Raw genomic sequence first — 27,970 nt, 5'->3', positions numbered from 1 at the left:
ATTCGAGCACCGTCCATGCTAGGATGAGGGAAACGTTTGAATGCGTGTGGCTGTTGTTGTAAATAGCGACATAGAAAAGGCACTCCGGCGTCACCGTTAGACTTAACACGACATCTGCTTGTCGTGTTCTACTCGTTTGCGACTGACACACCCCAAGTTTTCCTCCCTGGTCCTTTTACGGGTGAGTTTTTGCCATGTTATCGTCTGTTCCCACTAGGTTATTTGCACGAAGGTCGCGAAGTCTGTCACCGTGCAAGCGCGTTCTGCAGACGAGTTCGGCTACACCTGCGTGTCAGGCCGTAATAAGAGAGCCACCAGCGGATAACAACCGCAACCCTATAGTGTCCACCTCCCGGGTGTCAAGACGGGGGATTTTGACTGATGACACCGCTGCTAACAGCGTGAGCCAGTCGGTGCATTTTCACCACCTCGCCCCTAGATGGCTGTCAAGTCTGGAGAACCGCCGCAGCTCTTGGGCTGCGCTGGCCAGCAGAGGGCGCAACAACAATATGTACTGGGAGGACGGTGGTCGGAAAGCTGGAGGTCAGGATGGGGGTACCAGTGGAGGCGCCAGTCCGCTGAGAGTGGCCTCGGCTGGTCTCCTGTCTGCTGCTGCCGTGGCCTTCTGCCTGAAGAAAGACTCTGATGACAAAGGTACCTTAGACATAAAATGTACCCTGATGAAACAATAAATGGGAATCTGTAGGTCATATCAACGTGATGGCATACATACTCCTGGGTGACAAGAGAGGCGCTATCTCTTCTGTCATTTGACCAAGGCTGAAAGATGTGAGAAAATGCCTTCGATTTTATACATCATGTCACTTAATTCGAGTTTATAGCTCAGGATTCTTTTAAGTAAGAAGAAAATAACACTTTATTTGATGTACTGTCGAAACTTTGGTTTATCTTTATAGTACGGCTTGGCTATTATTTTTTTTTGTTTAGTTTTGTTTCTTATTTTTAAATGTCCCACTTTGATAATCTCATAATTTTTGTATGTTTTTCATATTTTCAATTCATAAGGAGATGCCCTTTTGGAGGCAGCAAGAACCAATAACCCCCATGATGTCGCCAGGTAATGAATTTGTTAACCACATACGTACACATAACATTAACATATTTTTTTCTTAAAGGTGAGGGGCCCACAAATGGGCAATAAAAATTAAATCCGGATGACCAATAAAATACACCTCAGCCATTGTTTTGTGCCAGGTAACCTTCTGTAACCATAGTTGTGTTGTAGAACCAAAACTGACCTGTGAGAGGCAGTATATTGCCACAGCGTATCCAGGCTTTATTGAAAATTATAATCCGCAATTTCTTATTAATAATGAACTATCGGAAACTGCAGCACGCTAGACTATTGATTAAATGTGAACTTTTGAAGGACGTCTTGTCTATATTTCATGTCACCTGTCAAGGGACCAAAAAATGTAAATTAGCTAAATGCTAACTTTGCCACATTTATGCAGGTATGGTATCAGCGCTCAGCAATGTGCACTGTCTCTTTCAATAAATAAAAAAATGAAACAAAAACACTATCAGATGGGTTGACGTGGTTAAGAAATGAAACAAAAACACTATCAGATGGGTTGACGTGGTTAAGAAAGCGTAGATGTCATCTGTTGATGCAGTGCCACCCATTCGCCTGTAGATGACAGAAAAGGGCTGCTGATGTTGGATTATAACTGCGAGCATTTACATGTTTTTCTTTCTGGGTTTCCTAGAGTCACATTTGTGACCATATTTATTTTCAGCCATACAGATATTCAAAGTTGCTTGTGAAGTAATTTTACTGTAGTTCTTTAGCACTTTACTTATACGCTTCAAGCAAAGAGTTACATTGGCTCACTTTATTTACTGCAAAATAAAACCTAGTGAAAAGTAAATATTGCCTTTTCTAAAAAAAAAAAAAAAAGTGCTTAAAGCATAAATCCATAATGTATAAAATAAATGCTTATTTAAAATAATTTGGATAATGTCCATATAGTACACAAACATTGGCCAAGCCAAGTGATGGAATTGGATATTATTCTGTACATACAGTTCACATCCAATATACATATGTCAGTATATTGCATGTAAGAATAGATGTTAAAGGAACTATTAAAAGACATTTGTTCGAGTCAACAAGTAACATATTAATGGGTACTATGACTTATAAATAAAAGGCCTTAAACAGAAGTTGATTTGCTGCTTCAGATGTTTGATCTGATAATTTTCCGTGAATTCTAACCTTTCCTCATGTTGTGTCTTGCACGCTCAGAGTTAGCCAGCCAAAATGAAGCAGGAGTCTAGTGTTTTTGCACCCATCTGTCTGGCTGGTAATATTGCATAAGAAACCTTAAGCAATGTGAAGTGTGCATGGTAGTGTGTCATGACGACTGCCCAGTCAAGAACACACTCTTGAACATTTGTTTAATCATTTTTAAATGGCAGAAAAATGGCCAAATAGGATTGTAGTGTATATATAGTACTGGTGGAATTAAAAAATGAGTACTTTACAAATTGCAGTGTGGGTGTGTTTTGTGTGTGTGTGTGTGTGTTTATCAGTGCATGTCTATTTGCAAGCTTGGGTTACCTATGCACATGTGACAGATGGTTTAGGTGAGAGTGCAAGCAGACAGATGTGTTAAGTGCTTTGTGGTTTGTCGAAGAATGTCATGGGCCGGGGCGTGTCTGCTGAGATTACCACTTCATGGGCAAAAGTATTGGACACACAGCCATTACACTTACAGGAGCTAAAATAGTATGGTGACATAGTTTTGTAGACGTATGATGCTGCGGTGAAGGTTTTGATTTCTAAATTTTTCAAGCATATAATGTCTTGTTGGGGGGGTCGGGGGAGGGGGGGGGATCAAGGTGGTGTGATGTAGGGTGACAGCTTTGCACTGCAAAGTAGAACACATAGTGGTCAATCATTTGTCCCTGCCCAAGTACTGCCAGGGAGGGAACCAGACCCAGCGAATAGAGTGCAGATTAGACAGAGGCCACCGTATTGACTGTAAACAAACAATCTGTCTGCCTGTACGGCATTTGAGACGACAGATGGATACACACACTCACACACACACGCCATCATTTTCTATGGTGTTGCAAAATACTAGATGGTAGACCCTCAGGCACAGAACCTAACACACACCTGGGTTGCACACACTTACTGGTGATGGGGTTGCAGATAGAGATAGAATGCTTGTACAGTTTGTAAATTATGTAAAACATTTAGATTTAAAGATTTAAAAAAAAAAGTATTCATCTCTCACCAGACTGTTGCAGGAAGGGGTGGACCCAAATCACCGTCATCGTCTCGGTTGGACCCCTCTTATGGTGGCTGCCATTAACCGCCAGCACAGGTGTGTGTTTGTATTTTTGACTCAAGACAAGAGTATTGCCAGCCACAAAATTCAGAGTAAGTGATCATAGCTGATGTGCTTACCTGAGTGACAGATCAACTTTTGGAGCCCCAAATACGGTGCTGATGGATGTGAATGTTGGATTTCAAAATAGTTTTCCCATCCATCCATTTTCTTCCACCGATCCGTTTTTGGTTCCTTTGGCAATAGGTTTTTTTCCCATCAAAAATATTTTAGGGTTAAACTGTCAACATAATAAATAATAAAACCAAAATTAGCTATACTTACATTTTAAAGTGACATTTAATCAGATTTGCTCACAAGTCTGAAAGTAAGTTGTTGGACAGTGCCTCCTTTACTATTACAATGTAAAATCAATGAAGCACTCAATTGGAACTCGAATCACAAAGGCATCACCTGTCACATGTTTTACTTCTTTGGCATGTTTATTCCTGTTACTTGACACTAAATGGCATAACTACTGTAAAATGTTACAGCAATAAAACATGCTGGTGTTCTTGAGATGATGACAGTCAAAAACAAACTTGTCTGATTGTTTGGTGGCATCATACATGAGGGCAGACAGAAGAGCTCTTGACATTTTGTGGGGATTTAAAGGTATAGTTTGACCCCCCCAAAAATCATTCTGAAATGGATTGACTTTAGGGAAATAAAACGTATAAGATTAAACTGTGCCATAATGTCTCAATCTGCGTAGGATTCTCTCTGAAGCAACAACTCTAGTTTTATTTTATGAAATAGTTTGTGCAAACATATTTTTCTTTCTCACACTGAACCCCGGATTAAATTATTTTTGAAATTATTTTTTTACTTATTTCTAATAATGTCTTCACTAGAGGAGTGAACATGTATTCATTTCAAAGTTCAGTTTGGGGCTGCAGCATGTAATTCCCGATATTAATACTGATTTTAAATACTAATTTGCCTTTAGTTTTTATTTTAAAAAATAGATTATCACATCAATTGAAGTGAAACGTAAGAGGTGGGGAAACAAAGAAACCTTCAGAACGTGACACAGGGTTAAATAATGCCATTCATGCTTTCTGTGCCATCTCCGAATCATCCAGCTGTCTGCTTGACTTATTGTGTGTGTCATGTCCCTGCTTGCGTTGTTACAGCAGGTCTTCAGAAGTGCAACTTTGAGAGTAACAGAAGGTCTTTACCCGGTCCCCCGTCTCTCGGTCCAACAAATTAAATTAGCCTGCTGGCCCCCAGAACGCACACAACACAGAGAGGGGCCGAGGTTAAGACCAGGCCAAATCCAATTTCAGCAGATTTTTTTTTTCCCCCTCCATCAGGAGTCTGTGGTCATTTTTTCTTGTTTGGGGACCCCACCTGCTTCCGAGAAACATAATGTGTAGTTGCAATGTGAGCATAACATGAGATGAACGCGTATACGACGGAGTAACAAATGGGGGTGCACACTCCCCTTATTGTACTGTATATTTTTCTCTTTGTTATATTACTGATTTTCTTCAGTTGCTATTATTGTGTTTAAATATTCATCGGGATGTATTCGTGCATACACATGATTTCCAAAATGTCAATTGCATTGTATTACTTTAATGTTACAGCATGTAAGCGGCACACGTCTTGACTGATGACTCGCACGTGTGACGTGTTAATGATGCGGTGCATCTCCCTGCGTGTCAACCGTTTTTTGGTTAGAAATTCAATGTTTATGTCCGTACTTGGGGTGGATGTGTGTCACAGTGTACGTTATGAGTGCTATAACTCAGCCAGGAGATGACACTCGTCTGTTTTTAATCCCGTGCTCCAACCCCCCAGTGAGCCGTCACTGCTGCAGGGAAGACGGAGCTTTTGCTTCCCGCACATCCCTCATGCATCTCTTGCGCTCATGGCGCACACATACACGAGTCTCAGTTAGTGTGAGTGTGCATGTTAATGCACACAAAGCCGTGAAGAGTTTTTACCCAATATCTTATAGGCCAACTGCCTATTACTCAGTCACACACACAACTTTATTTGCGACAGTTAAGTGAAAAGCCAGGGAACATTACTCATGACCAAGGGTTGGCCTGTAGCCGCTTTTGTCATGGACTGACAACAAAATGATTCCAGCCTTCGTTCGTATTGTTCATGTTTGCCTGGACGTGAAGTGCTAAACTGAATTTACATTGGACTGGAGTGTCACTTCATCAACCAGGAATCCACATTTAGATGCTTTAAGGTGTTGAGATGTGACGTTAGTCAAGTTATGAGACAAGCAAAAAAGTGTGTGTGTTGCATTTGTGTTTTGTGCGTGGGTGGGTGTGGGGGTGTGTGTGTAAGAATGAAAGGTCAGACATTCAGTGGGTGGGCATGAGTTTACTTAGCTTTGATGTGGGGCAAAATCGGGGAGGCGCAGGTCCTGGCCCACTGTTTGCACTCTTTAACACACAAAACCCATCTCGATCTCTATTTCTCTACCTCCATGGTTCCCTCGCCGCATTCACGTGCACAATGAGCGCTTAGCCGGGTGTAACGCCTGTTGATCGTCCCGAGCTGTCTACTGAGTCGCTCAGTGGAGGGAGCCGAGAGCGGTTTTATTTTGGAGAGACAGAGAGGTCGTAGAGTTGGCATGTTTAGCATGCACACTCCTTTGGACTGTAAGTGACCAATCACGGAAGGCAAATATAGGAAGTTGTCATCCTCCAAGTGGTAGAGCTGTCATATTTTTATATCCGATCACTTTAGATCACAACTTATGAGTCTCTCGTCCTGGCACCAAGTCGACCTCAGGCATGCAGCAGGTGAGGCAGGGTCAAGGGAGGTCCAGCGTCTGGGCCAGGTGGTCAGAGACATGGATGGTCAGTTCGACTCGGGTGTCTATTATATTGCGGGTGAGAAGGAAGCGTCTGCTTCCTGTCTTCCCTTCAGGGCAGGAGAAACAAAGACCCCACAGTCACTTGTTTGGCACCCATGGAGTCCGAAGTTAGAATATACCAACCTCAGCACCAGTGTATTCACCAACCAGCTTGCGCAATATAATGATGTTCAATGCAAGAGTTACAGCAAATGCATTGACTTTACCAAGATAGTCATGTGGAGGTATGCGAGAATACGTAGCTCCATACACAAGCTGCAGTATAATTCAAGGACGCTCAGCTTTTCAAGTGGAACACTTTCATTCGGTTCAATTTGATGCACGTCTTTAAAATTAAAAACAAATTTATTTATTTTTTATTCAAATTATTGTTTTTGTTGCACCCCTAACGTTTTAAGATAAGTAATCAGAATATTACACACCACTACTGTACATAAATAAAAATCCAACATAGAAAAAAAAATCCATTTAATTAAAAACAAAAGCGCAAAACAAGGGCAGGGTGTTATGCTGATTTTTTTTAAATGTACACACAATGTAGACTATTTAATGCAGCTCTGTTCATCATTTGTGAGTCTGTCTGGACCAAATATTGCAATCAAACTACAAAAACTTCTTGTATGCAGCAAAATTTAAGAAAATATCATTCCTTTTATAACTAAGAACGTGGCTTTATTAAACATTTTGCAGCAACCAAATTTCCCTTCTGATTCTTTTGTGATATATTATCTTGTTGTTGAACTGATAATACGGTAATTGGGTGGCTCCAATTTTTGACAATTCCTTGTAGAAAATCGGTTAAACCTAATTAACCTTTGCATCTCTTTTGGTTTGGCCTCAAATTAGTGCTGCAACTTCTCCCAAATAAAGTTAGTCACTTGATCATCAGTTAATTAGTAAAACTACACAAACTCTGTTCAAAAGCTCGTTAGATTTGGCAGCATCCTTCTGATAATTAAATCTCCTCCTTTCATCTTTTTAGCTTCACGTCCATCCTTTCATCCATTGCCCCTCCCTTTCCTCCTCCACAGCTTTCCACTCTTTATCCTCGCCTGTTTACCTTCCTGATGCTATTAAACCTTTTCACGCCACCTCATTTCTTTGCACAAGCCTGCCTAGCCTCGTGTGACCAGCCCGAGTAAGTTGGTGTCTCTGAGGATGCGCCCGTGTGTTTGTAGAAGTGCTTGCAAGGGTGAGAGCGGAGCCCTACGTAGGTCACGGCCCTCCCTGCCGGCCCGGTCACAAGGATACAGTAACAAAAGGGTACCCCCTCCCTCCGATTAGTCCTTTAGACCTCCTCCGCAAGGTCAGACACAAAGACGTGGCCAGCCGGTTCTCAGCCTTTTTGCTCTCTCCCGCAAAGTGCCAATAGGATGGTTCACTTTGGAAGCATGTTGAAACCGGTACGCTGTGGCACCTCAAAGGTTGAACACAATTGGTTCCAGGATGCCTGCTTCAGAATTGTTCAGAATCAAAATGGGAACTCTAGAACAACTTTGCGGAGCATCGTACTCACTTTAGTGTTGTTTATTTGAGGCAAGCACTGACGCTGTTTCACAACATTGGAGCAGAATATATATAATGCCCTCACATGTGGAAAAGGAGAGACAGTTAATGATGCATTTTTTTTTGTTAATTGAATGGCGGGCGGACAGTAAAACACAGACAATGAATGTGCACCACAGCTCACGCCCAGACTCTCAACCACTGACTCGTCAATATCACACACACCCTTCCCAGCAGACTCTACATTTTGTGCTTGCAGTTTTTGTCTGTTGAAGTACATTAATATTGTGTTTCTAGTATGTGTTTTGCAAAGTTGAAATGTGTTTAAAGTGCGTGGGAGGTGGAAAGCGACATTAAAAAAATGCACTATTGCGTCTGTGCATGGAATTTATCCCCTGCGATGAACAAGGTTCACTATATACAATATAAACACACACGCACACACACAATGGCAGGTAATCTTTTGAGGCATATTTTCTCAGATTTCCAAATTGTAAAATTGAACGTTTGCACTGTACAATTGAACCTTGACCCATGAGTGTCTCAAATTGAGTTTTTCCAGTTAGCAGCCATTTCTTGGTTGACATTTTTGGTGATACGAGTTACGAGTGAATTTCAAATACACTGCCATTCGAGTGAAGTGGGTTTAAAAAAAAAAAAATGAAGTCATAAAGAAAGTAATCGCAAGGACGCTCACGCCACCCCTCAAAGGCACACATTTTATTTCTTTACACTTTGTACATTCTGTTTTTTTTATGTATTTAAATGGACATTTTATAAAATAATGCTGTTGTCATTTATGTTGTAAAACATTCCACAAAAAACATGATTTTGTTTGTGTGGGGTTGAGGCTGGAGCCAATTAATGGCATTTTAATTCATTTCAATAGGGAACATTAATTTGATATAGTAAGATGAGTTATAAGCTTGGATCGCGGAACAAATTAAATTTATGTCAAGGCGCAACCGTGCTTCGAATTTTACTGTACTTCAGTTCTCATAATTGCTTCCCACTTTGCACTTTTTATTACTTCCTTCGGCAATTCACTACGCTTTGGATATGGGACTTGTTCTTGCAATTGAATCAATTGCTACAGCTCAAAAGTGAGTTGCACGCATCGTCTTTCTGGTCAGAGCTTAACATTCCTCTTCAGTAGCACAACTGTCAGCCTATTACATTGCGGTCCACCTTGCTTTTGCAATGAATGATCACTTTGCTCAATTTAAGCCGTTTCTGGCCTCTCGCTGTAACCATTTAGCTGAAAACGATCCATTGCGGCCTTTCAGGCTACATTAGAAACTTGTAGGTTTAATAATGGCCAGAAGGGTTCTGGAAAGGTTCACGTTACGGCCATCGCCCTCTTTCTCTTTACTCTGGTGGACTATCTTTTTTTTGTATTTTTTTTTTCTGCATCATGTTTGTGTCTCAAAAGTCAAATTCATCACCACTCATGTTTGTGTGCGTTTGCGTGTCGACAGCGACCGTACCTGGAATGTTCATTACGTCACAGTGAATGGTGTTGCCAAGGTAGTGTGTTTGTTCTAAAAGCCGGTACGCACCAATGAAGGACAACGCATATCCACAACCCATACGATGCCGGAAACTGGGCCAACCTTTTGCCCCCTACTATATACTCTTATGTACATATGACGAGGCAGACTAGTGTCTAGTGGTCACTGGGCTGTATCCACCATAACGAGACAGACAAGAGGTGAACCAAGCAAAGAGTCAAGGCCAATGTTCTTGTCTTTATGTCTGCCTTGAATGAGTGTTGCAGCTTTTTTCCATATGCATTCGCTTGGTCTACTCGCTCGATCCGCATCATTAGCACCGCATGGGTGGGATTATGGAAACCCATCAGACCACATATAGAGATTTTGATTTTTTTTTTTTTTTTCAAATGCAAGATTTTTTTATTCATTTATTACGTGATCCTGAATTACAACAATCATGTCTGCGTTTTGTGGTGGGCTAATAAGTAACACATTCAGACATAGCCATTGGGTTTTTATTTGTATATGGAAGCGCATAAACCAAAAATAGTCAAATTAATGTAATTGTGGATTTTATATATATATATATATATATATATATATATATATGTATATGTGCCAATGCCTGGCAAATATCTTGTGTTTCCAACATAATTGTATTGATTTTGAAAGAATAAAATGATAAATAGCATTGCTTGTCATTCACTTAAAGAACTAATCGACATCCAAAGGAGGATTTTTATTCCGAGTCTGTAACAATGATATTAATATATTTTGTGCTCACTGAGCTCACTCGTAATGACTTCCACTTTGGGGTCGTAGGGTCACGGTTTGAATGCCACTTCAAAGAAATAATTAATTGCAACTAATGCTATTGGTGTTTGCCGGCATCAGTTTAAGGGTTCAGCATCATTTAAGGCTGCCAGGATGGCCGAGTGGTCTAAGGCGCCACGTTCAGGACCCAGTCTCCCCAGGAGGCCTGGGTTTGAATCTCGAATTTCCCCATTGTGGGACTAATAAAGGGAATATTATTATTATTATTATCTCTCCTCGGGTCGGTTACAACACAACCACACTTGAATACAACTCAAATGTAAATAGCGGTGTGAAAATATTATTTTTTTTCCATTTATGTAAATAAAATTTCTATTTCCAACTCTATTAAGATAATATATAGTGACTATGATATTATAAGGACAATTTTTGTATCAACATAATTTGCTAGTAGTGGATCATGGTTTTATTTATTAGTTTTTGCTGTTTCCTAGCGTGGTGAAAGTTCTGCTTGAAGCTGGTGCTGACCCAAATGCTGGAGATCACTTCAACAACGTTTATGACACCTCAAGGGAGCGAGGGATCCACTCACTGGAAGGTAAAAAAATACATTGCAGTGTGTGCATTTGTTATCTGTGGCTGTGATATTACAGTTAGATGACTCGCAAGTGTAGAAAATAACAAGTATGCAACATTAGGATTTGCATAAAGATTAGCATATATGCACATTTTATTTCCTGTGTATTAGTCATTCTATATGTTCTCTAATAAGTGGTGCACGTATTTGTTTTCTTCCCAAGCTGCAAACGCAGTCACACATACAGAGGCAGGATGGCACTGACGTGCGCTTCGTCCCCTCCCCAGCCTGTGTTGCGTTTTTGCAGACATATTTATATGGGATATGTATATTGCAGACATTTATATGGCTGTCAGGTTTGAGTCCACGTGGGGCCAGCACAGCGTGGGGAAGCGTTTCCCAGATGCACACTGATGGATGGGCTAGGGGGGCCTGTGCGACGCTTTATTGGGTTAGCTATGATTATCCCGCCCTGCCCCTCTCTTTCTCTCTCCCTCTCTCTCTCTCTCTTTTTCATATCTCTTTCTCTCTCTCGCACACACACACACACACACTGCAGAGAGGATCTGTTGTTGTGAGTGGGACGCAGGAACAGGAAGACTGATGAAGGACAGGAGGAGGAAAGGAAGAAGGTGGGGAGCAGCAATGGATGGAGCAAAGTTAAAGATGAAGGAGAAGATGCAGCGATAGAGGGAGGGATTGATGGCGTTGGGTGGAATGATGAGGGAGAGGAAGCCAGGAAATGGATGAGACAAAGTTATTGGGATAGAGGGTGTGGGTGGGTGGGTTTGTGTTCGTGTGTTGGGGGTGGAGGGGTGAGTGCAAGTGATGAAAGGAATTGATGGATGCCAAGGAGGAGAGGATGGAGCTGGAAAAATAAAGCAGGATGATTGAGTGGCAAAGATGAGTGCGCATATGGAAACGAGAAGTAAGGAGAGAACAATATGTATCTGTTGTTAGTGAGGAGTACACACTGCAAAACGCAACTCTCATTGTTGGGATCATTTTGGACTAGTGGGCCTAAGTGTGTGAAAATGAACAACTCCTCCAAAGTGAGAAATGGGAAAGTCAATTTTGTAGTTGCCGATGTAGCTGTCATTACCACACAGCGTGGAGATTTGTCTGCAAGCATGAATAGATTACTTTTCAAGTTGGAGAGAGTTATTATAGGTTGAAAGGCTCCAGCTATCAAAGTCTGGTACAATTTGTAGTCATACATCGCTTAGTCACCAAACGTATCATAGCTATTCTCGACTTTCGGACTTACTTGTAAAAGTCTCTGAAATTCCATTATTGGTTGGTAACGTTCAATTGTCTTCCCCTTTCCTGCAGTGCTGGTATCCAGAGAGGATGAGTTCAGCAGCAGGCTCAGCAGCCGGGCTGGTTTCCGCGGCTGTTCAGCACTTCACTACGCCACACTCGCTGATGACCTGAGCAGTGTTCGCATGCTGCTCGAATTTGGTATGTGACACCTACAACTGTAAACAAGCTACTGGAAGTGACTGTTAAGACCTTTTCGCACTGCACTTAGTTTCTTTTGAGTGGATTGCTGGGTTATTTCAATATGTGGAATCAGGCTGAAATTTGCCATCAAGCTAGCTAGTGACTTGGAGCTGATGTCTCAGGGCTGATTCACCACACATTGTAGCCTCTAAGGTTGAGTCATGACTTTTGCAGAAGTATTATTTTGATCTCTCATTTTGTTTTCCAAAGCAGTGGTCAATTACTTGTTGTGCAACTTTTGAGGCATTGTTTTTTTCATTAAATTCTAAATTGGCCCCATTCAACTTTAGAGAGTCTTCTCTTCTAGTGTGGTATCCCTTCTGCATGTTGTCGGTGTGCCACCACTTGAACGCGTACGTCCCCGAGTGATTCCAGAGTATTACAAAGCGCATTTGAAATTGATCACTTGTTCATACTGTGTCCTTTCTCACCCCCGCCACACTCGCACCTGTCGTTTGACACGCACACGTACATTCATAGACCCCGGAGGCAGAATATCCCCCCTCAGTTTCCAGGCGAGCAGCTCTTAAACAAGCCAGGCCTAGTTGAACTGTGACCTCCGCACAGAACATGCCCTTGGGGTAACACCACACTCACAGGAAGTGTGTCTTTTGTGTGTGCGGGAGCAAAATGGCTTTGTGCACCCGACCGGCTTTTTCAGTGATTTAAACGTGCATGTATTGATGAACACTTATTCATTTGGCAGTAATATGTTGCTGTTTGTGGTTTGTATCATTCACTTTTTACTGACTTTATGGTCAAATGACATCACTATACAAACTCTGCACCATCTAGCAAGTATTAATGTCTTGTTTATATTCATGATGGATGGTGCGTTCAAAGCCCCCTGTCTCATCTCACCCTTGCCCCTGTGAGCACACTTAAACAAATCAACCTGTGTAACTCGATCAGATGCATTCCCGTAGATGCATTTTTGAATTAAAAAAGGTAAGAACTTTCACAAAGCCGAGACATTTGTTTTGGACAGCAATTGGATTAAGGCTGAGTATTACTGTTTCCTGTTGGGCCCATCATTGCTTGGTTGGCGCCACTTTCATGACCAATAAACATCTGGACATGCTTGTGGCTACAAACACCACACTGTCCATTTTGAGACCCCACAAGTGAATTCAGATGTTTGTTTCTGAATAGATTGTGTACATGTTTGAAGCTAATTGCTGAAAACATGACATAATAATAATAATAAAAAAATGGTTCCCGGTTGTGCACTTGTGCCCCGACGTGTTGTCGCTCCTACACTATAGAAAAACGTAAGCACCTATGTTTCCTATTCGACAGAAAGCAACAAGCGTCTTCACCGCACACAAAGCGCCGCACTTTTATACTGTCACAGGTTGAAGTACACAAGAGTAGTAATTTGCATTTTTGTGGCGATCGGTCCCCATTTTAGATAACACAACTGACAAAGCGAGCAATATTACCTCGATTGCCTACCTGCTGTGACGTAAACAGCTTAGCCCGGGAAAAAATAACCAGCCAAGCTCCAAAAGGGGGCGTGCCAATTCGTCATAAATCTCATCCCCCAAAAAAAAAAAAAAAAACTTAAGTCACTATAGAGTCTTTAAGGGGGGGTGGCCTTTTAGCACTGATGTCACTTTTTCAATCAAACCTACGATATAAGTCCCAACCTCAATCAAGTGTCCCTTTAATCATTCAAATTTGACACGGCTGTTAACAGCACACTTGTCTGTGGTTTGTCAAATTTAGAAGGCATTTATTTATTTTCACTTCACAGGGACTAAAAGTGTTTTTAAAGTGAGTTTCATTCTTTTGCTTTCATCAGTTACATCTTTACAATATGTCACACCATCACACAAACCAAACTTATGAAGCCACAGCTTCAGGACATTTTGATGTGTGCGCCATGTATGTACACTTTGTGTGTATCCCATACATTGTTATTTCCCCTGTGTTATTGTGAGTCCATCCTCCCATAGTTCACTTGGGTTTGCTCTTTTGGCCTTCGTCGGCACTGCACTTACATCTCCATCCATCACAGTCTCCTGGCTTCACCCTCGGGTCCCTCCGCACACCGCAAGTCCCTCTCCTTACCTGCAGAGTTTTTTCCCCAGGCTCCACATCAGGCCTGCGGCCAGGGGGCACTCCGTTATGGACGTCTCTGTGGGTGGTGGTAGGCTAGAACGGGGCACACATGCTCAGAGACGCACACAATGCAGATACGAGGACACACACACACACTTGCACGCACAAAGACCAGCAGGGGCTCTCTCCTGCCAGCTGCTGTGAAAGAGAAGTCGGTGGAAATAGGAAAGGGGAGGGAACCCCTGATAGGCATAACTAAAGCACTCCTAATGAAGGGATCCTGTGTATGCAAGTGTGTGTGTGTGTGTGCGCGTGTGTTTGAGTGTTCAGCTGTGGTTTAGTTGTGTGCGCGTGTGTGTGTCGTTAGTGTTGATCCAGTTATAAAGTGCTATGGCCCAGAGGGTTGGCCTGATATTAAAGCCCTAAATGATGCTATTTATTATGTTGTGTGCATGTGTGTGCGCGCACGCGAATGTACGTTTTGGTGTGCCTGCGCACCCACCTTATTGCTTTCCTCCCTCATGTTTTTAGTGGGGTGTGCCGGTATATTATTGTTAGAATCAATAGCCTCATGAGCAGGTCACAATTTTTAGGGGTTTATCGATGTCATTATTAGTCTCTGTGGTTGCTGCTCCATCTGTATTGATCGCGCACACTGAGAAGGTTTGAGTGTTGCTTACTCATCTGATTCGTACTGATGCCTTATGTGCATTTTGTGTTTTAAATTAGTTTATGTGATCGTGCACATTTAAGATTTTCTTACATACAGTTCATGTGGAAAACATTCACAGCCCTTCACTTCTTCCACATTTTGTTACGGTCTCATTCCAAAATGGAGTGAATTCTTTATTGACCTCAGAATTCTACACAAAACACTCCATAATGACATGAACAAAGTTTTTGAAAATATTTTGAAAATGTATTAAAAGTAAAAGAAATGTAACATAAGTATTCACAGCATTTGCCCTCAGGCTTGTGGGTCTCAGTCAGGGCAGAAGGCGCCGGTAACCATCCTCATTGACACTAGCGCACTCCACACGCACTTGTGGCATCACATTTATTTGCCTTTGATACTCTCATCTCTCTTCACTTCTATCAAAATGTTTTAACTGGACCCTTCCTCCGCCGGACCCCTGCCCTTTGGTGCGAGTGTGTTCGCCTTTGTGTGAAGGGTGGACCTCCAACCTGTAGCAACCCGCAGTGTTTCGCTTGCATGCGGATGTAGGACATAGTGTGTCTCATTGGCACGCGTTGCATATATGAAACCCCCCCCATCGGGTCGTTGCATGGACTGCAGTTAGCCACTGTGACCCCTGAACCTTTGTGACCGCTCATCTGACTTTTTCATTGACATTGTGAACCTGCTGCTGAGGTGGTGGCTAAAAGCGGATGGATATGTTTAAATTGACAACCTACATTCCATGTGTGCTCACATACAGGTGCGAATCCTCTTCAGGGCAACGGTTTGGGACACACTGCACGAGCCTATGCCAAAGAAGGAGAAGTGAGCACACTTCTGCAGGAGTGGGAGAGCAAGGTACACACACACTCACACACAAGCACACGCGCACAAATGGTATTTAGTGCAGCTGGGCAGAATGTGCAGGCAATTAGGACAACGTTTCTTTGAATATGTACAAATGTCTGTTTCCTGGCCAGTTCATCTGTTTTATTGACGCGCATCACACTGACACACACAAACACTCATCGGGAGGTCCTTGCATGAATGGCAGCTGCTACGGAGAAGCAGAGAGAAAGCTGGTAGAGGTTAACGGGGGTTAAAACCTGTGTGAGAGTTAAAATATGATGGGGCAGTACGCATCGTCAGCGTTTTGCGGAAAACTCCAATGTCCAATTTGTTTGTTTAAAAAAAGCCGAGTGTGATAGGCATCACTTTTAGATATTTCGAGAAATTATTTCTAGCCATTATTATCAGCAGGAAGGAATGCACAGAAACTGAGGTCAAAAATGCACTTTGGTCATGTTAGGTTAAAGCTAGCACTTCAGCTGTATGTAAACTTGTTTTAATATCGAGATGCACTACGACAATGTCATCCAAGATTGATTCCTTTTGCCTTGCCACAAACATGATTAAACTTTTCTATTTTTCCTTTATTTTCATCTCAATTAAACCACTGTGTCGTCAAATCATCATCGCCTTGGCAACATATGTGATGGATGCACACCAATGACGCAGTGACATTGCATTTAGAGCTTTGATATTTAATCTCTCGTTGCCGATACCAAATGTATGTTCCGATTGCACAGAGTGAACCTTGAGGAGGATGTTGGAAATTGGAGGATGAGCCGTCACTCTGCAACCTGGAAAGTAACATACCGAAATGCTGAAACAAACGTTCTCAACTGCATGCGTTCTTCCATCTAGTTCCAGGAGGCGCAAGCTCGGCGGGAGGCGGAGGAGAGAAGGAGGTTCCCCCTGGAGAGGAGGCTGAAGGAGCACATCATCGGACAGGAAGGGGCCATCAATACTGTGGCTTCAGGTAACTTGAAGCGTGTGCGCAAGTCGGTTATTGTTACTGAGCGTTGCATGTAGCTTAACACTTGCGCTCAGGCGCTTTGTTTGTTTGTTTTCTTTCTTTTGTTCTCTTTCTCTTTTCGTCGCTGCCTGGCGGTCCTCAAGCAGGAGGCGGGTTCAGACAGACCGGTGGATGCTGTAATTGGTTAATTGTGATGAATGTGCTGTCTGTCAGACGCAGTACACAGGTGCTGTGTGTATGTGTGTGTGAGACAGCTGAAGGAGGCCAGGCTCGGAGCCGCCAGTTAACGCGATTACCGAGAGAGGAGACATACTACAGACTCTCCCATCCTCCCCCATTTGGCTTTCTCTCCTCAATCCTCCATCTCCATCACACCCACTCCTTCTCCATCCCCCTTCTGCCTTTTTTCGACATTCCCTTCATGGTCTCCATGTTACCTACCGAATATTGACATCATCGTTGTCCTCACAAAGATCTTGTCCAGATGATAGTCAGTGAGCGGAAGCAAAGTAGGTAAAAGTATTCAAAGTATTCAGACGACAATCTTTGATACTTAAAGGAAACCATGCTCTTGCCGTTTCCTCTCTTTTGGGCAAACGTGCTGCAAGATTTTGGAGTCTGTCGGTGGGAGTTGATGTTAGCGGAGTGGGCCAAGCTCACAATCTCTTCTAGTTCATCCTTAAGCTTTTTGATACTTGATTTGATGGTGTTGATTGAGTTCAGTTTCCAGTGAAGTTCTTCCACACCAACCTCATCCAAGGATGCTTTTATGGACCATGGGAACATTGACAGTGGAGGCGGTGATTAGTGCAAAGAGGAAGGAGGATGAGTTAGAGCACAATAACACGGCAGACAGTAAAGAGCTGATATTACACCAGGCATCCACCGAGGCCTGGTATTGATCCGTGTGTGTGCGTGTGTGTGTGTGGGGGTGTGTGTATACGCGCACAAGTAAGGCTATGTGTTATTTTTATGATGTTGCAACTGTTTCAGTTTAGATTTTGCAAGCTAATCAACTATCTCCCAAAGGTGGAACGAAAACTGTAAACTTTAATACCTTTGTCAGAACAGAAGCTTCCTAACCGTACCTGTTTAATCAACTGAAAAACAAAATTGATCTTTATCACTTGTGTCAAATGGTGAGGGAACCGTTAATGCAAAAAACTCCATGACCTCAAGTGTGTAAAAAATAAATGACAAATACCAGGCCACAGTTAGTTACAGATGTTGCTTTGTGGGGTTTGAGTGAATCATGGCTCTTTGCGAAGGTGATAAATGGTCACTGTTATCCTGGCAAATTGTCCTGAAAGCCATACAAGACGTGGCCACATTGATAAGGGAACAGTTTATTGATCCCAGGGATGTATTAAAGTCACCAAGACAGTAGACACACACGCAGGGAGCGGGCGACTCGGATGAAAGTCGAGCAGATGTTCCATCAGCAAGAGCATATTGTCGTCAGTGCAAGTACATACATTTCAAATCTATTTACCAAAGCCGAGCCTTGTTTAGAACATTAAACAAAATTGATTACGGTATGTCTAATGTTTTGGGTTATTATTAAAACAGGCAAAATATTGCGAAGCGCTCTCACCATGATGCATTGCAGTTGTACATCACTGCATCGAAAACCACAATTATGAGCATTTTGATTGAAAACATCTGACTGTCAATCATTGGAAGCATTATCTTTGTAAAAGCAGCATTGTTGACACAACTCTTACATTGTATCTCGTTGGATTTTGTGCATGTATCTCATCTGGTGGCTGGTTGGTGTCCACATGAGAACTTGGGATTTGTGAGAAGTATTGCGCTTCCGTCAGGCTGAAACCTCCTTTTGTCACAATTTGGTCAATTTCTTTTTTATTTAATTTGTGTGAGTTTTTACCAATTGACTAATCTAAAGTGTTGAAAATGACTTTCTCTCTTTGGCAAGGCAATGTTAATGTTGAACAAATGTGCAATTTTGAGGATTTTGGAGGGATGAAGATTCTGACCAATGCGAGCAATATTTAAAATGTAAGAACAATAAATGAATTAATCATTGATGAGCATATTGTCACCTGATGGCCACAGTATGTATGGTGCATCTTGTGTTTCCAGAACTTCTTTTGGAGGATGCCCAGTGGGATTCACTGTGGCTCATCTGATGTCATTGCATTTCTAGTTCGATGAGTAAATGCAGAGTGAAGAATCATCAGCCACACGTATTGATTTGCGCGTCAACTTAAGTTTCCAAGGCTAACAATCTTGAAATGTTACACTTAAAACAAAGAAAAGCAGTTGATTTGCTCTATAGATAAAGTGATGCATCGACGACCATTTCATGTCCGACAAAGGAAAGTTTAGTGAATGGCCTAATATTTCCTATCACAAAGCAGGCCTGCAGCAACACCCACACACAAAGTACAAATACAAAAACACAGGAAGGAGGTTAAATTGATCCAGGTTTAGCTCTCAGGGCTAAGAGTTATTGAAGAGAATCATCCCGCTATAATCATGTTAGAGCCGACCAGACCTGCCCAATACACACGCCTGTGTGTGTGTGTGTGCGTGCGGGTGTGAGCGAGAGAGCACTCATTTGTTGTGTGCCTCCTTTCCCTTCTGTGTTCTTGTCAGGCTCCTCTGAGAAATGTCAATGCGTCCTTCTGTCAAAGTCGCTCTCAATCAGCTAAAACGCACACAGAAGGTTACGCTGTCATTCACGCAGCCATTGATAACACAGACGTAGCTTGTCACGTTTCATCTTAGCGGCCATCTCTGACACACTCGTTTGTTTCTCAGCCTCGTTCTCGGCCTGCTTATCTCCATCAGTCCCCCCCCCCCCTTTTCCTCCCATTATCTGTGTTCCTCCCCGCATCTCTCCATCTTTGCCTCCATCATCATCATCATCTTTCCACCTCTGCCAAGTATCTCTTCTTGACAACGAGCAGTTATTCTTGGCTACAGTACTTTAGCACTTGCGCAGGAAGTAAGCGCCACAAGTTCTTCACTGCAGCAGCTCAAATAACTGAGCAGGAAGTGTTTCATAATGTGATTGTCCTCAAATATATGTGTAGGTTGCTTCTCCATCTCTACATGGAAGAAATACAGCTCAGTACACTCTCCAGTCGCAACGAAAGGGACATTGGGTGTGGCTATAGCCAGTCGCCGTGTATGACTCTAGCGCACGCAGGAGCAACTAGCGGGCCGCAAGCAGCTCCCACTTTTGGTCTGTGGGCTGCGAGTTGAATCAGGTCTTGTATATTGTCGTTATTCCAATCACACACAATGCCAACCTTGTCTCATGCGAATGTGCCACTGCTCACCCCACCCACGTCTGCTGCTGGGTGTGTCAAGACAGCCATAGACTGAGCTGTTTTGAGCCTTGAATCAGAATTTAGGTTTGAAAAAAAAAACAAAAAAACAATTGTGACGCACCTGAGCGACCGTAAAGACAGTAAAAGTATCGATTTTACTTTCAGTCATGGCAGCACTTAATCACTAAATAGGTGAACAGCAGGTGTAGTGCCTCTTATTGACCGGAGGGTGACGTCCAGCATACGATCACCGAATCTGATCTGAGCCACTTTCAGATGTTATGCACTCTGATCGCATGTTGTGTTAATCCGAACTCTGTCACAATATCAAAAGCCTGTCTTGATATCCTGAAACTGTATCAAGTGCCTCACATCACAATCTCACCTGTGTGCACCTGGCTCATGCTACTGAACAGAGTTAGCAATAGAACGTCCATTTAAAAGGTTGCTCTTGTTCTAATCATCTCTTGCTCATGAGTTAACCACCGTAAAAGCAGTCGGTACATTCACGCTGCAATCTGATAGCCGTCGCTCTGAAAAAATGACACCAAATAAAAAAATCGTCTCGAAGCATGATGACCTGCCGTGTTCACCTAGGCTAAATTCTTGAGCCGCCGTGCAGCTCATCATCCTGCCTTTGTGTATGTGCGAGTGCGGTTGCCGGGGTGATAGCAGGGTTGGGTAGGCACTCCTCTTTAAGCAAACGTGTGTGTGAGGCTGCGATCCATGCTAAACTGATTTTGCCCTGGCCGCGCCAGGGAGGCTAACGCAATTACTGCTGGCTAATGGCCCCACTGACTGTGGGGGGGGAGGAGAGGCATTGTGGGTAGCTTTCTGGAGGTCTCTCGCATTGCTCACTTACTCGCTTTTCTCGTCTTCTCTCTCGCTCTCTCTCTCCCTGGTTTTCTACCCAAATACATCTGACCCGTTTCTCATCCCTGCCCTAGCACCCCTTTATCAAAGTTTCTGGGATACCAGCCGCCGTCGGGTCAACTCAGGTCAAATGGGTAGAAAAGCAAAGTCAACAAATGCAAATGTTTCTGATAATAGCCTCTTTTTTCTCCCCTTCTTTCTCTCTCTCTCGCTCTCTCTATCTATCTCTCCCTGTATGTGTGTGTGTGTCCCCCCTCCCTCTCATTCACCCTGCAGCCATCAGAAGGAAGGAAAATGGTTGGTACGATGAAGAGCACCCACTCGTCTTCCTCTTCCTGGGCTCATCGGGAATTGGTAAATCACTACTCCGTTTACACCCCAACACTTCCTCTGCTAGTTTGTTCTTATGAGGTGACAAAAACACTCGTCAGCCTCTTAGAGCAGACAAGACTTTCTTCAACAGACTGCCAAAGACTAAGGCTAGGTTCACACTGCAGCTCATTTCAGATATTATTTTTACCCATATGCAACACATACCCGATTTATCCTGACCACTGAATCGGGCATCACCCCCTGCAGTGTGAACATAGCCCAAAAAAATTGTCATTTACAAGGAGCTGTTATTTGTATTAAGTTCTTGTATCTCGCTCGCATCACCTGCTTGCCTTGCCTCTCTCAGCCAAAAGAATATTTCTAATACTCTTAAGTATCTGTTTGAGAATTTGAATAATAGAGATAAATCCACACTTGAATGGAGAGACTTATGTTGAGCAACACACCCCAATGTTACATTTCTTGCACATATGTACAACCGCCATTAAAAAAAAATGATCTTAAAATAAAAAATAAGCGGGAACTATATGGTTCTGTTTTAAAAAAGGTCTCCTTTAACACCGGTGTCCCCCCCCATAAAAACATCTTATATTATTATTATTATTATTATTATTATTGTGGTTATTCAAAAAGCAGGTAACACTGACATTATTCAAAACAAGTTTTGCTTTTTGTTTTTTTCCCACCTTCTGGAATTCTCTATTATTTTTTCCAGCATAGCTACCCCAGGAATATTTATAGTAGCCCGCTTCCCCTCTAGTTCAGCAAAATATGTGGGTTACAAGCTGATACCATATGCCAGGATACGTTGGGCACGAGGATGGAGGTCAGCTAACCAAATGTAAAATTTGAGAATAATTCCGCTCATGTTTCTCAGAGGGAATTAAAAAAAATAAAAAATAGTTGCTAAACGGGTCAAGAAAGTTGCTAACTAACATGGTCTGCTTTTGTAAACTAACTCCTAACTGTTCCCAACCATGTTGTTTATGCAGGCAGTTCATGTCAGCTGGAACTCCAACTACACAAGCGGCTAAAAAAATCTTCAACACAAAATAATTGTCCTCATACATGCACTGGAATTAATCCATAGACATCAGCCTTGCACAATTAAATCATTTTAATAACATACAAATAAAGTCCAATAATAACGTACACCAGAGTGTTAATTGCACACTGTCAAATTTTAGACCCTTAAATTATATTCAGTCATTTTATTTTGCAGATTATTGTTGCTGTATGCAAAACGTTCCTGTTTTTCCCTAACTTGTTAAATATTCACAAAATTTATATGCAAGTGTCATTTATCAATGCGTCAGTCTTTCTGTAAATATTACAGCAGCTATACGAATAGCTTATCAAGGGAGAATGAGTGTTGATGTGTGAAGGGTCGAATGACAGCGTATGACATTTTTGGATGGGTCGCTTGCTAGAAAAGTTCAAGATGGTGAAATGGCAGGCCGGAGAGATAGATGAGGACCATGAGTGTTCATATTCTCTGTTGCCCTCAGCGACAGTGACCGAGAGACATCAATATTAAACGCAGCAACAAGACACACGCATGCACGCATCTGCATACCAAACACAAGACATCAATATCTAATATGAGCATTTATATGCTGAATATTTTCCAGACAATCATAAAGTGGCCTGCCTCCTAGAGATGATTGAAATCTCCTTTAGAGGTCGCCGCTGAGATTTAGGCCAGCACTTAAAGACAGATCACCCTTCTGTGCAGAATGATTGGGTTGTTTTTTTTTTTGTTTTTTTTACATTTCCCGCAAAATAGTTGAAAAGGGGCTGTTTTTTTTTTTTTTTAAACTATAAAATACTTATTGGTGAATAATCGAATGGGCTCTCTGTCTGCTTTGTATCACAGGAAAGACCGAGTTGGCCAAACAAGTGGCGCGCTACATGCACAAAGACGTCAAAAAGGTGAAGTCACACCTATACAACACACACACACTTACCCTACAAGGAAACCAAACTAGTGGGTACAACAGTCAGCATTTGATGTCATTATGTTGTGCTGATATAATGAAGTGTGAGTGTATTCCTAGTTATGTACGCACGTGTAGTTAAAAGCCAAGTAGTAAAAAGTTAGTCTTGTGAATTTTCCCACATTGGAGGAATGAAGTGTTTTGGTTTTGGATATCATGTACTGTAGTTGCAGTTGACCAAGAGCCACAGAATATGCTCACCTCAGTGCACAAAACAGCTTGTTCTGACTCTCAACCATTGTGCCATCACAGGGCTTCATCCGGATGGACATGTCTGAATTCCAGGAAAAACATGAGGTACGTTTGGTTGAACTCTTCTACTTCTATTTAGAAAAAAAAAAGAGTATATTTGCAGGCAGAATTTTTTTTTTTCCGAAGCCTTGTATGGGCTTGAGTGTTGCTCGAAATAACTAGGGGGGGTACCGGATCGGATTCTGATATCAGACCAAAAAAAAAAAAAAACTATCAGACTGCATCCAAAATCTTGGATATTAGCATTCATAAACAAGCAGCCCATTTGAGAATCCGCTCCTGTTCTTTTCTCAAGCAGCGTTGAGAGCAAACGTGCACAGCCCACGTGATCAAAACCACTCCTGCAAAGGAGCTAGTGAAGCGAACCTCTCTCCTCGACCTTTTACAAATTTAAGAATTGGTCATGTTGAAAGGTTTCAAAAACTTTATGGAGCTACCAAATCTACTTTCCCTCATCAGATGAAGTTATCTATCTACCAGTCTGTCTGTCTCTGCTGCATGGTGAATTAGTGGTTAGTATTTCGCCCTCACGTTTCTTCTGCTTTGGATTTGAATTGTGAGTACTTAGGCTTCCTAATTTTCCTAAATTTATCTTGCAAATTGCAATGCGAACCCCTTCTTTCAAGCCGAATTGTCCAAGTGACCGTCGTCTTTCCAAGAAATAGACGGAATCTTGCCTGAAACATATCTATGTTGGATTATCCTCATTTTGATTTAGGTTTTTGTCATCATTTTGTATTCTATACTACAAAGACCAGTCTCAGCACCTTATTACTTAACGTGAATTTTTTGGGGGTTTTTTTTGTCTAAAACGGGATGGACTCCAACTCACCCGTGACCCTGAACAGGATAAGCTGTAGAAAATGAATAAATGGGTGCTGTTCATTAGCCAACAAGTCTTTGTCCTGTATGTCTGCCCGCAGGTCGCCAAGTTCATTGGCTCACCACCAGGATACGTCGGACACGAGGAAGGAGGTCAGCTGACCAAACTGCTGAGGGCGTGTCCGAACGCCGTCGTCCTGTTTGACGAAGTGGATAAGGCTCACCCCGACGTCCTCACCATCATGCTGCAGCTCTTTGATGAGGTTTGCGCAAGGGAAGCCACACACGCACACTCTCATGTTAACAAAGTTGTAAAAGGCTCTTTGTGGCGGCCGTGCCCCCCAGGGTCGTCTTACAGACGGCAAGGGCAAGACCATTGAGTGTAAAGACGCGATCTTCATCATGACGTCTAACGTTGCGAGTGATGAAATTGCCCAGCATGGACTACAGCTGCGACAGGAAGCAGAGGAGGTCACCCGCAGAAAGTTGGCAGAGAATCTTGGTGAGAATATTACAAAGTATTTCATAATATTCATTATTTTATTAGATTTATTTATTTTTTTGCTAGCAAGTTACACAAGTGAAATGAAAAATTGAAACATAAGGCCTGCAGTGTGTGCAAGGACAGCCACAATGGCGGATGCACTTGCAGCTGTTTAATGAACCAGAAAACAATCAGACTAGGCCACGCCCCTTGAAAGCACACGTCACCTCATGAATGCTTATTGTACATACGATAATTACACTTAATGTTTTTTTAGCTTTTGTATTGGACATCACATTGAACATGACTGGTATTGTGTGTATTCCTGTTGTGGGTTTCCTCAGAGGATGTACAGAAAGGTGATGACATCACAATTTCCCGACAGTTTAAGGAGTCTGTCATTCGACCAATCCTCAAGGTAACTTTGCACTTTACACCTGAAAGAATACTCCGGTATCAGCCTTCAACTTAATTCTCGCATTCCTGCTCAGGCACATTTCCGGAGGGACGAATTTCTTGGTCGGATCAATGAAATTGTCTACTTCCTGCCATTCTGTCACTCCGAGCTGCTCCAGCTGGTCAGCAAGGAGCTCAGCTTCTGGGCTAAGAAGGTATATGATCCAAGACGTGAACCGCCAACATTTGTCCTAAAAATGCGACTCGGTGTGAGAAGAGCAGTGTGGTCAGTAGAAAAGGTCATGCACTTCAACAATCAATTGCTTTTGAAGTGCTGCTCTTTTTTTTTTTCTTTTTTTAAATTCCACAAAGATGATCTCACAGAGGTTGAAGAGGCTTCACACTGCACCTGCAATCTACACGCACACACACACACAGATCAATATAATCAGTGCTGCTCGTTCGAATGTGATGATAGTGTAGCATCGAATAGGTTTGGTACTACCAAGCACCAATTCACGTGAAATCAAGCCGTGTTTTGGTTCCAAAGCGCGTCCTTCAAAAAATACGGGACAGTACAGTCGATACCTTGGGTTTTAGAACAATACTTATCGGTGACCATATTTATCATTTCTTAGGTTTTGTCTTTATTCTCGTTCACGTCCTCTTCCAACTGTAATTTTTTGCTATAAATCGTTCCAAGGTGGATTTGAATTCATTGCGCAATATGCGGTAAGCATATGTTCTTGAAAACTGCAAAAGGAACGACAATATCACTAATACAATTATTCATCTTTGTTCCTTGTAGTACTATTTAACTTCATTCCATGTGTTGTTCATTACAAAGAACGTTGCTTTGCACTGTGTATTTTGTAATATTAATTTATTTATACTTTATTATTTATACTTTTAGTTGTTATTCTTTTTATTCCATCTACAGCCTCTGGCTTATTTGTTTTAAAATTATGATTGTGTTATTAATCAAATTTTACATATTGAAAAATAATTAAAGGATTTTTTTCAGTTGTAAAATAAATTAGCATTTATTACTACAAACAGAAAAAAGTAACAAAAATTGGTATTGTAAGAAGAAAAAAAAAGTACTGTTGAAAATTTGCTCTGTTGATTACCGGTATTGATTTTCAGGTACTCAGAATTTGAACCAAACCGGTTCAAATTTGGAATTTACCCATCCCAAGTGGAAGCTTCTGGTTTTATTATACCAGGATATTGTTCAAGTGTGTGATTATTTGAATCCAAATAAGGTGTTATGAGTTGTGTGCATCATCCTCATCCAGTGAAGTGGTTAACATGTGTAGCTAAATGAGCAGCACTGATCATGACTATTGATTAGCATTTGATAAAAATGCATTAGGGAAGTGTCAATTAGAGCCGGCAGAAATGCTGCTGGACGTCTTCTCTTTTGCATCTGCATTTGTCATTCTTGGAAAAACTCTTTCTTCCACGTTTGCAACCCATTTGACCTTTCTTTCTGTTTGTGTGCGGGGTCATTAGGCCAAGCAACGCCATGACATCACCCTTCAGTGGGATCGGCCCGTCCTGGACCTGTTGGCGGGCGGTTACAACCTGCATTACGGCGCACGCTCCATTAAGCATGAGGTATGCAGATGCGGATAATATATGCTAATTGGTGCCGTGATTTTCTGAAAAGGCTTTATATGCTACCTGAACATGCAAAATCGAAACTAGTCTCCACAAAAGCGGACAAAACAATGACGCTCCGTGTGTGCGTGTGTGTTTTAGGTGGAGCGGCGTGTGGTGAACCAGCTGGCGGCGGCTTACGAGCAGGAGCTGCTGCCCAAAGGCTGCACCCTGCGACTGTCCGTGCAGTCGGACGGCCGCGAGGAGCGCAGCGCCTCCACCCTGCGCCTGGAGGTGGTCGGTGAGGACAGCTCGTCCAGGACGCTGGACATCCGCCCTCCGCTCAGCCCCGAACACTGAAACGGTTGGGAAGGTCTTGTAGCAATAAAAGTACCTCACGTCACTGCCTCTCGTTTCACTACACATGTACAGTCGTACCTTAACGTACGAGGGCACCAGTTTGAAAGTTGGGGAGTTTATTTGTTTTTTTTATTATCCTTCTGTCTATGCCACACCCTCTCGGATTGATATTGAATCAGAATCGCACTGAATCGAATCGTTCCACTTTAAATGAACTGGCGTCCAGCTGTGAGTTGTCGGCTTTTTTGTGGCGAGGCTTTTGCATGCAGGCAAAGAATGCTGCAGTCGCTGTTGCACTTTGAGCCATTTATTGATCAGGACACCAAATGAAAACTCGCCTAGATGCTCAAACTGAACTCTAACTGGCAATACTGACACAATCTTATGGCATCACTCACGAGGCCACGCCCCTTAAAGTCACACCAAAAAGTTGTACAGAAATTACATATTTGTATAAAAGCTTTTAGTTTCTTTAGGGTATGTTATAGTTTCAGTTTTTAAACAATATGGTGCTGTTTTTATTTATTCAAAACAAAGAGTTTTTTTTGAGGAACAGAACCGATTAATGGTATTTCAATGAGGAAAAGGGATTAGATATTCAACTGAACTGAGCTTGGCCATGGAACGACTTGAACTTGTAAGTCAAGGTACTGCTGTCCAAGGAAATAGAGGAGAAACCCCGTGGCACATCTAGAGCCCAGTCGTCCACATTGTGTAGTCGTACCTCATTCATCGTCAACATCTCATTCGCGTGAAGCATCGTATAGCACATCCATCCACTGCAATGATGATGAAAATGTTGATAAGATATTGACAAGATTCTATTCATCATAAATGTGTGTTAATTTGCGGGCAGAGCCACGTTTGTTGAAATTGTACAAAAAAATGATTATTATTTCAACTGGATAATAAAGTGTGATCTGCTGTGAAGGA

The 27,970-nt window shown here is 42.2% G+C and overlaps 1 protein-coding gene across 2 annotated transcripts; it reads left to right on the top strand.

The window, feature by feature from the left end:
• Nucleotides 1-2: 2 nt before the first annotated feature.
• clpb (ClpB family mitochondrial disaggregase) lies at nucleotides 3-27,970 on the top strand. 2 transcript variants are annotated; one of them, XM_088301446.1, is made up of 17 exons: nucleotides 3-181; nucleotides 440-654; nucleotides 1,027-1,078; nucleotides 3,270-3,356; nucleotides 10,472-10,575; nucleotides 11,887-12,015; nucleotides 15,561-15,658; nucleotides 16,508-16,622; nucleotides 21,068-21,145; nucleotides 23,001-23,056; nucleotides 23,374-23,418; nucleotides 24,297-24,458; nucleotides 24,541-24,697; nucleotides 25,024-25,097; nucleotides 25,171-25,290; nucleotides 26,591-26,695; nucleotides 26,840-27,970. In XM_088301446.1, exons 2-17 carry the CDS (start codon nucleotides 510-512, stop codon nucleotides 27,035-27,037), a joined length of 1,725 nt encoding a protein of 574 aa, XP_088157572.1. In that variant the 5' UTR covers nucleotides 3-181; nucleotides 440-509; the 3' UTR covers nucleotides 27,038-27,970. The 2 variants fall into 2 exon arrangements, with proteins under 2 accessions (XP_088157572.1, XP_088157571.1); XM_088301445.1 differs by having other exon boundaries at nucleotides 3-654.

Source organism: Idiotropiscis lumnitzeri, chromosome 7 (genome assembly GCF_059441095.1).
Source record: "Idiotropiscis lumnitzeri isolate Australia: NSW breed Sydney's pygmy pipehorse chromosome 7, RoL_Ilum_1.0, whole genome shotgun sequence".
Lineage (NCBI taxonomy): Eukaryota > Metazoa > Chordata > Actinopteri > Syngnathiformes > Syngnathidae > Idiotropiscis > Idiotropiscis lumnitzeri.
Note: the sequence above shows the minus strand (reverse complement) of the source record. Positions and strands in the feature narration are given on the sequence as shown.

Excerpts from the sequence above, each read along its gene's own strand:
- clpb (XM_088301445.1), top strand. The coding sequence starts at position 195 with ATGTTATCGTCTGTTCCCACTAGGTTATTTGCACGAAGGTCGCGAAGT. Across the intron at positions 655-1,026 it reads GAAAGACTCTGATGACAAAG|GAGATGCCCTTTTGGAGGCA; the intron begins GTACCTTAGACA and ends TCAATTCATAAG. Across the intron at positions 15,659-16,507 it reads TGCAGGAGTGGGAGAGCAAG|TTCCAGGAGGCGCAAGCTCG; the intron begins GTACACACACAC and ends TCTTCCATCTAG.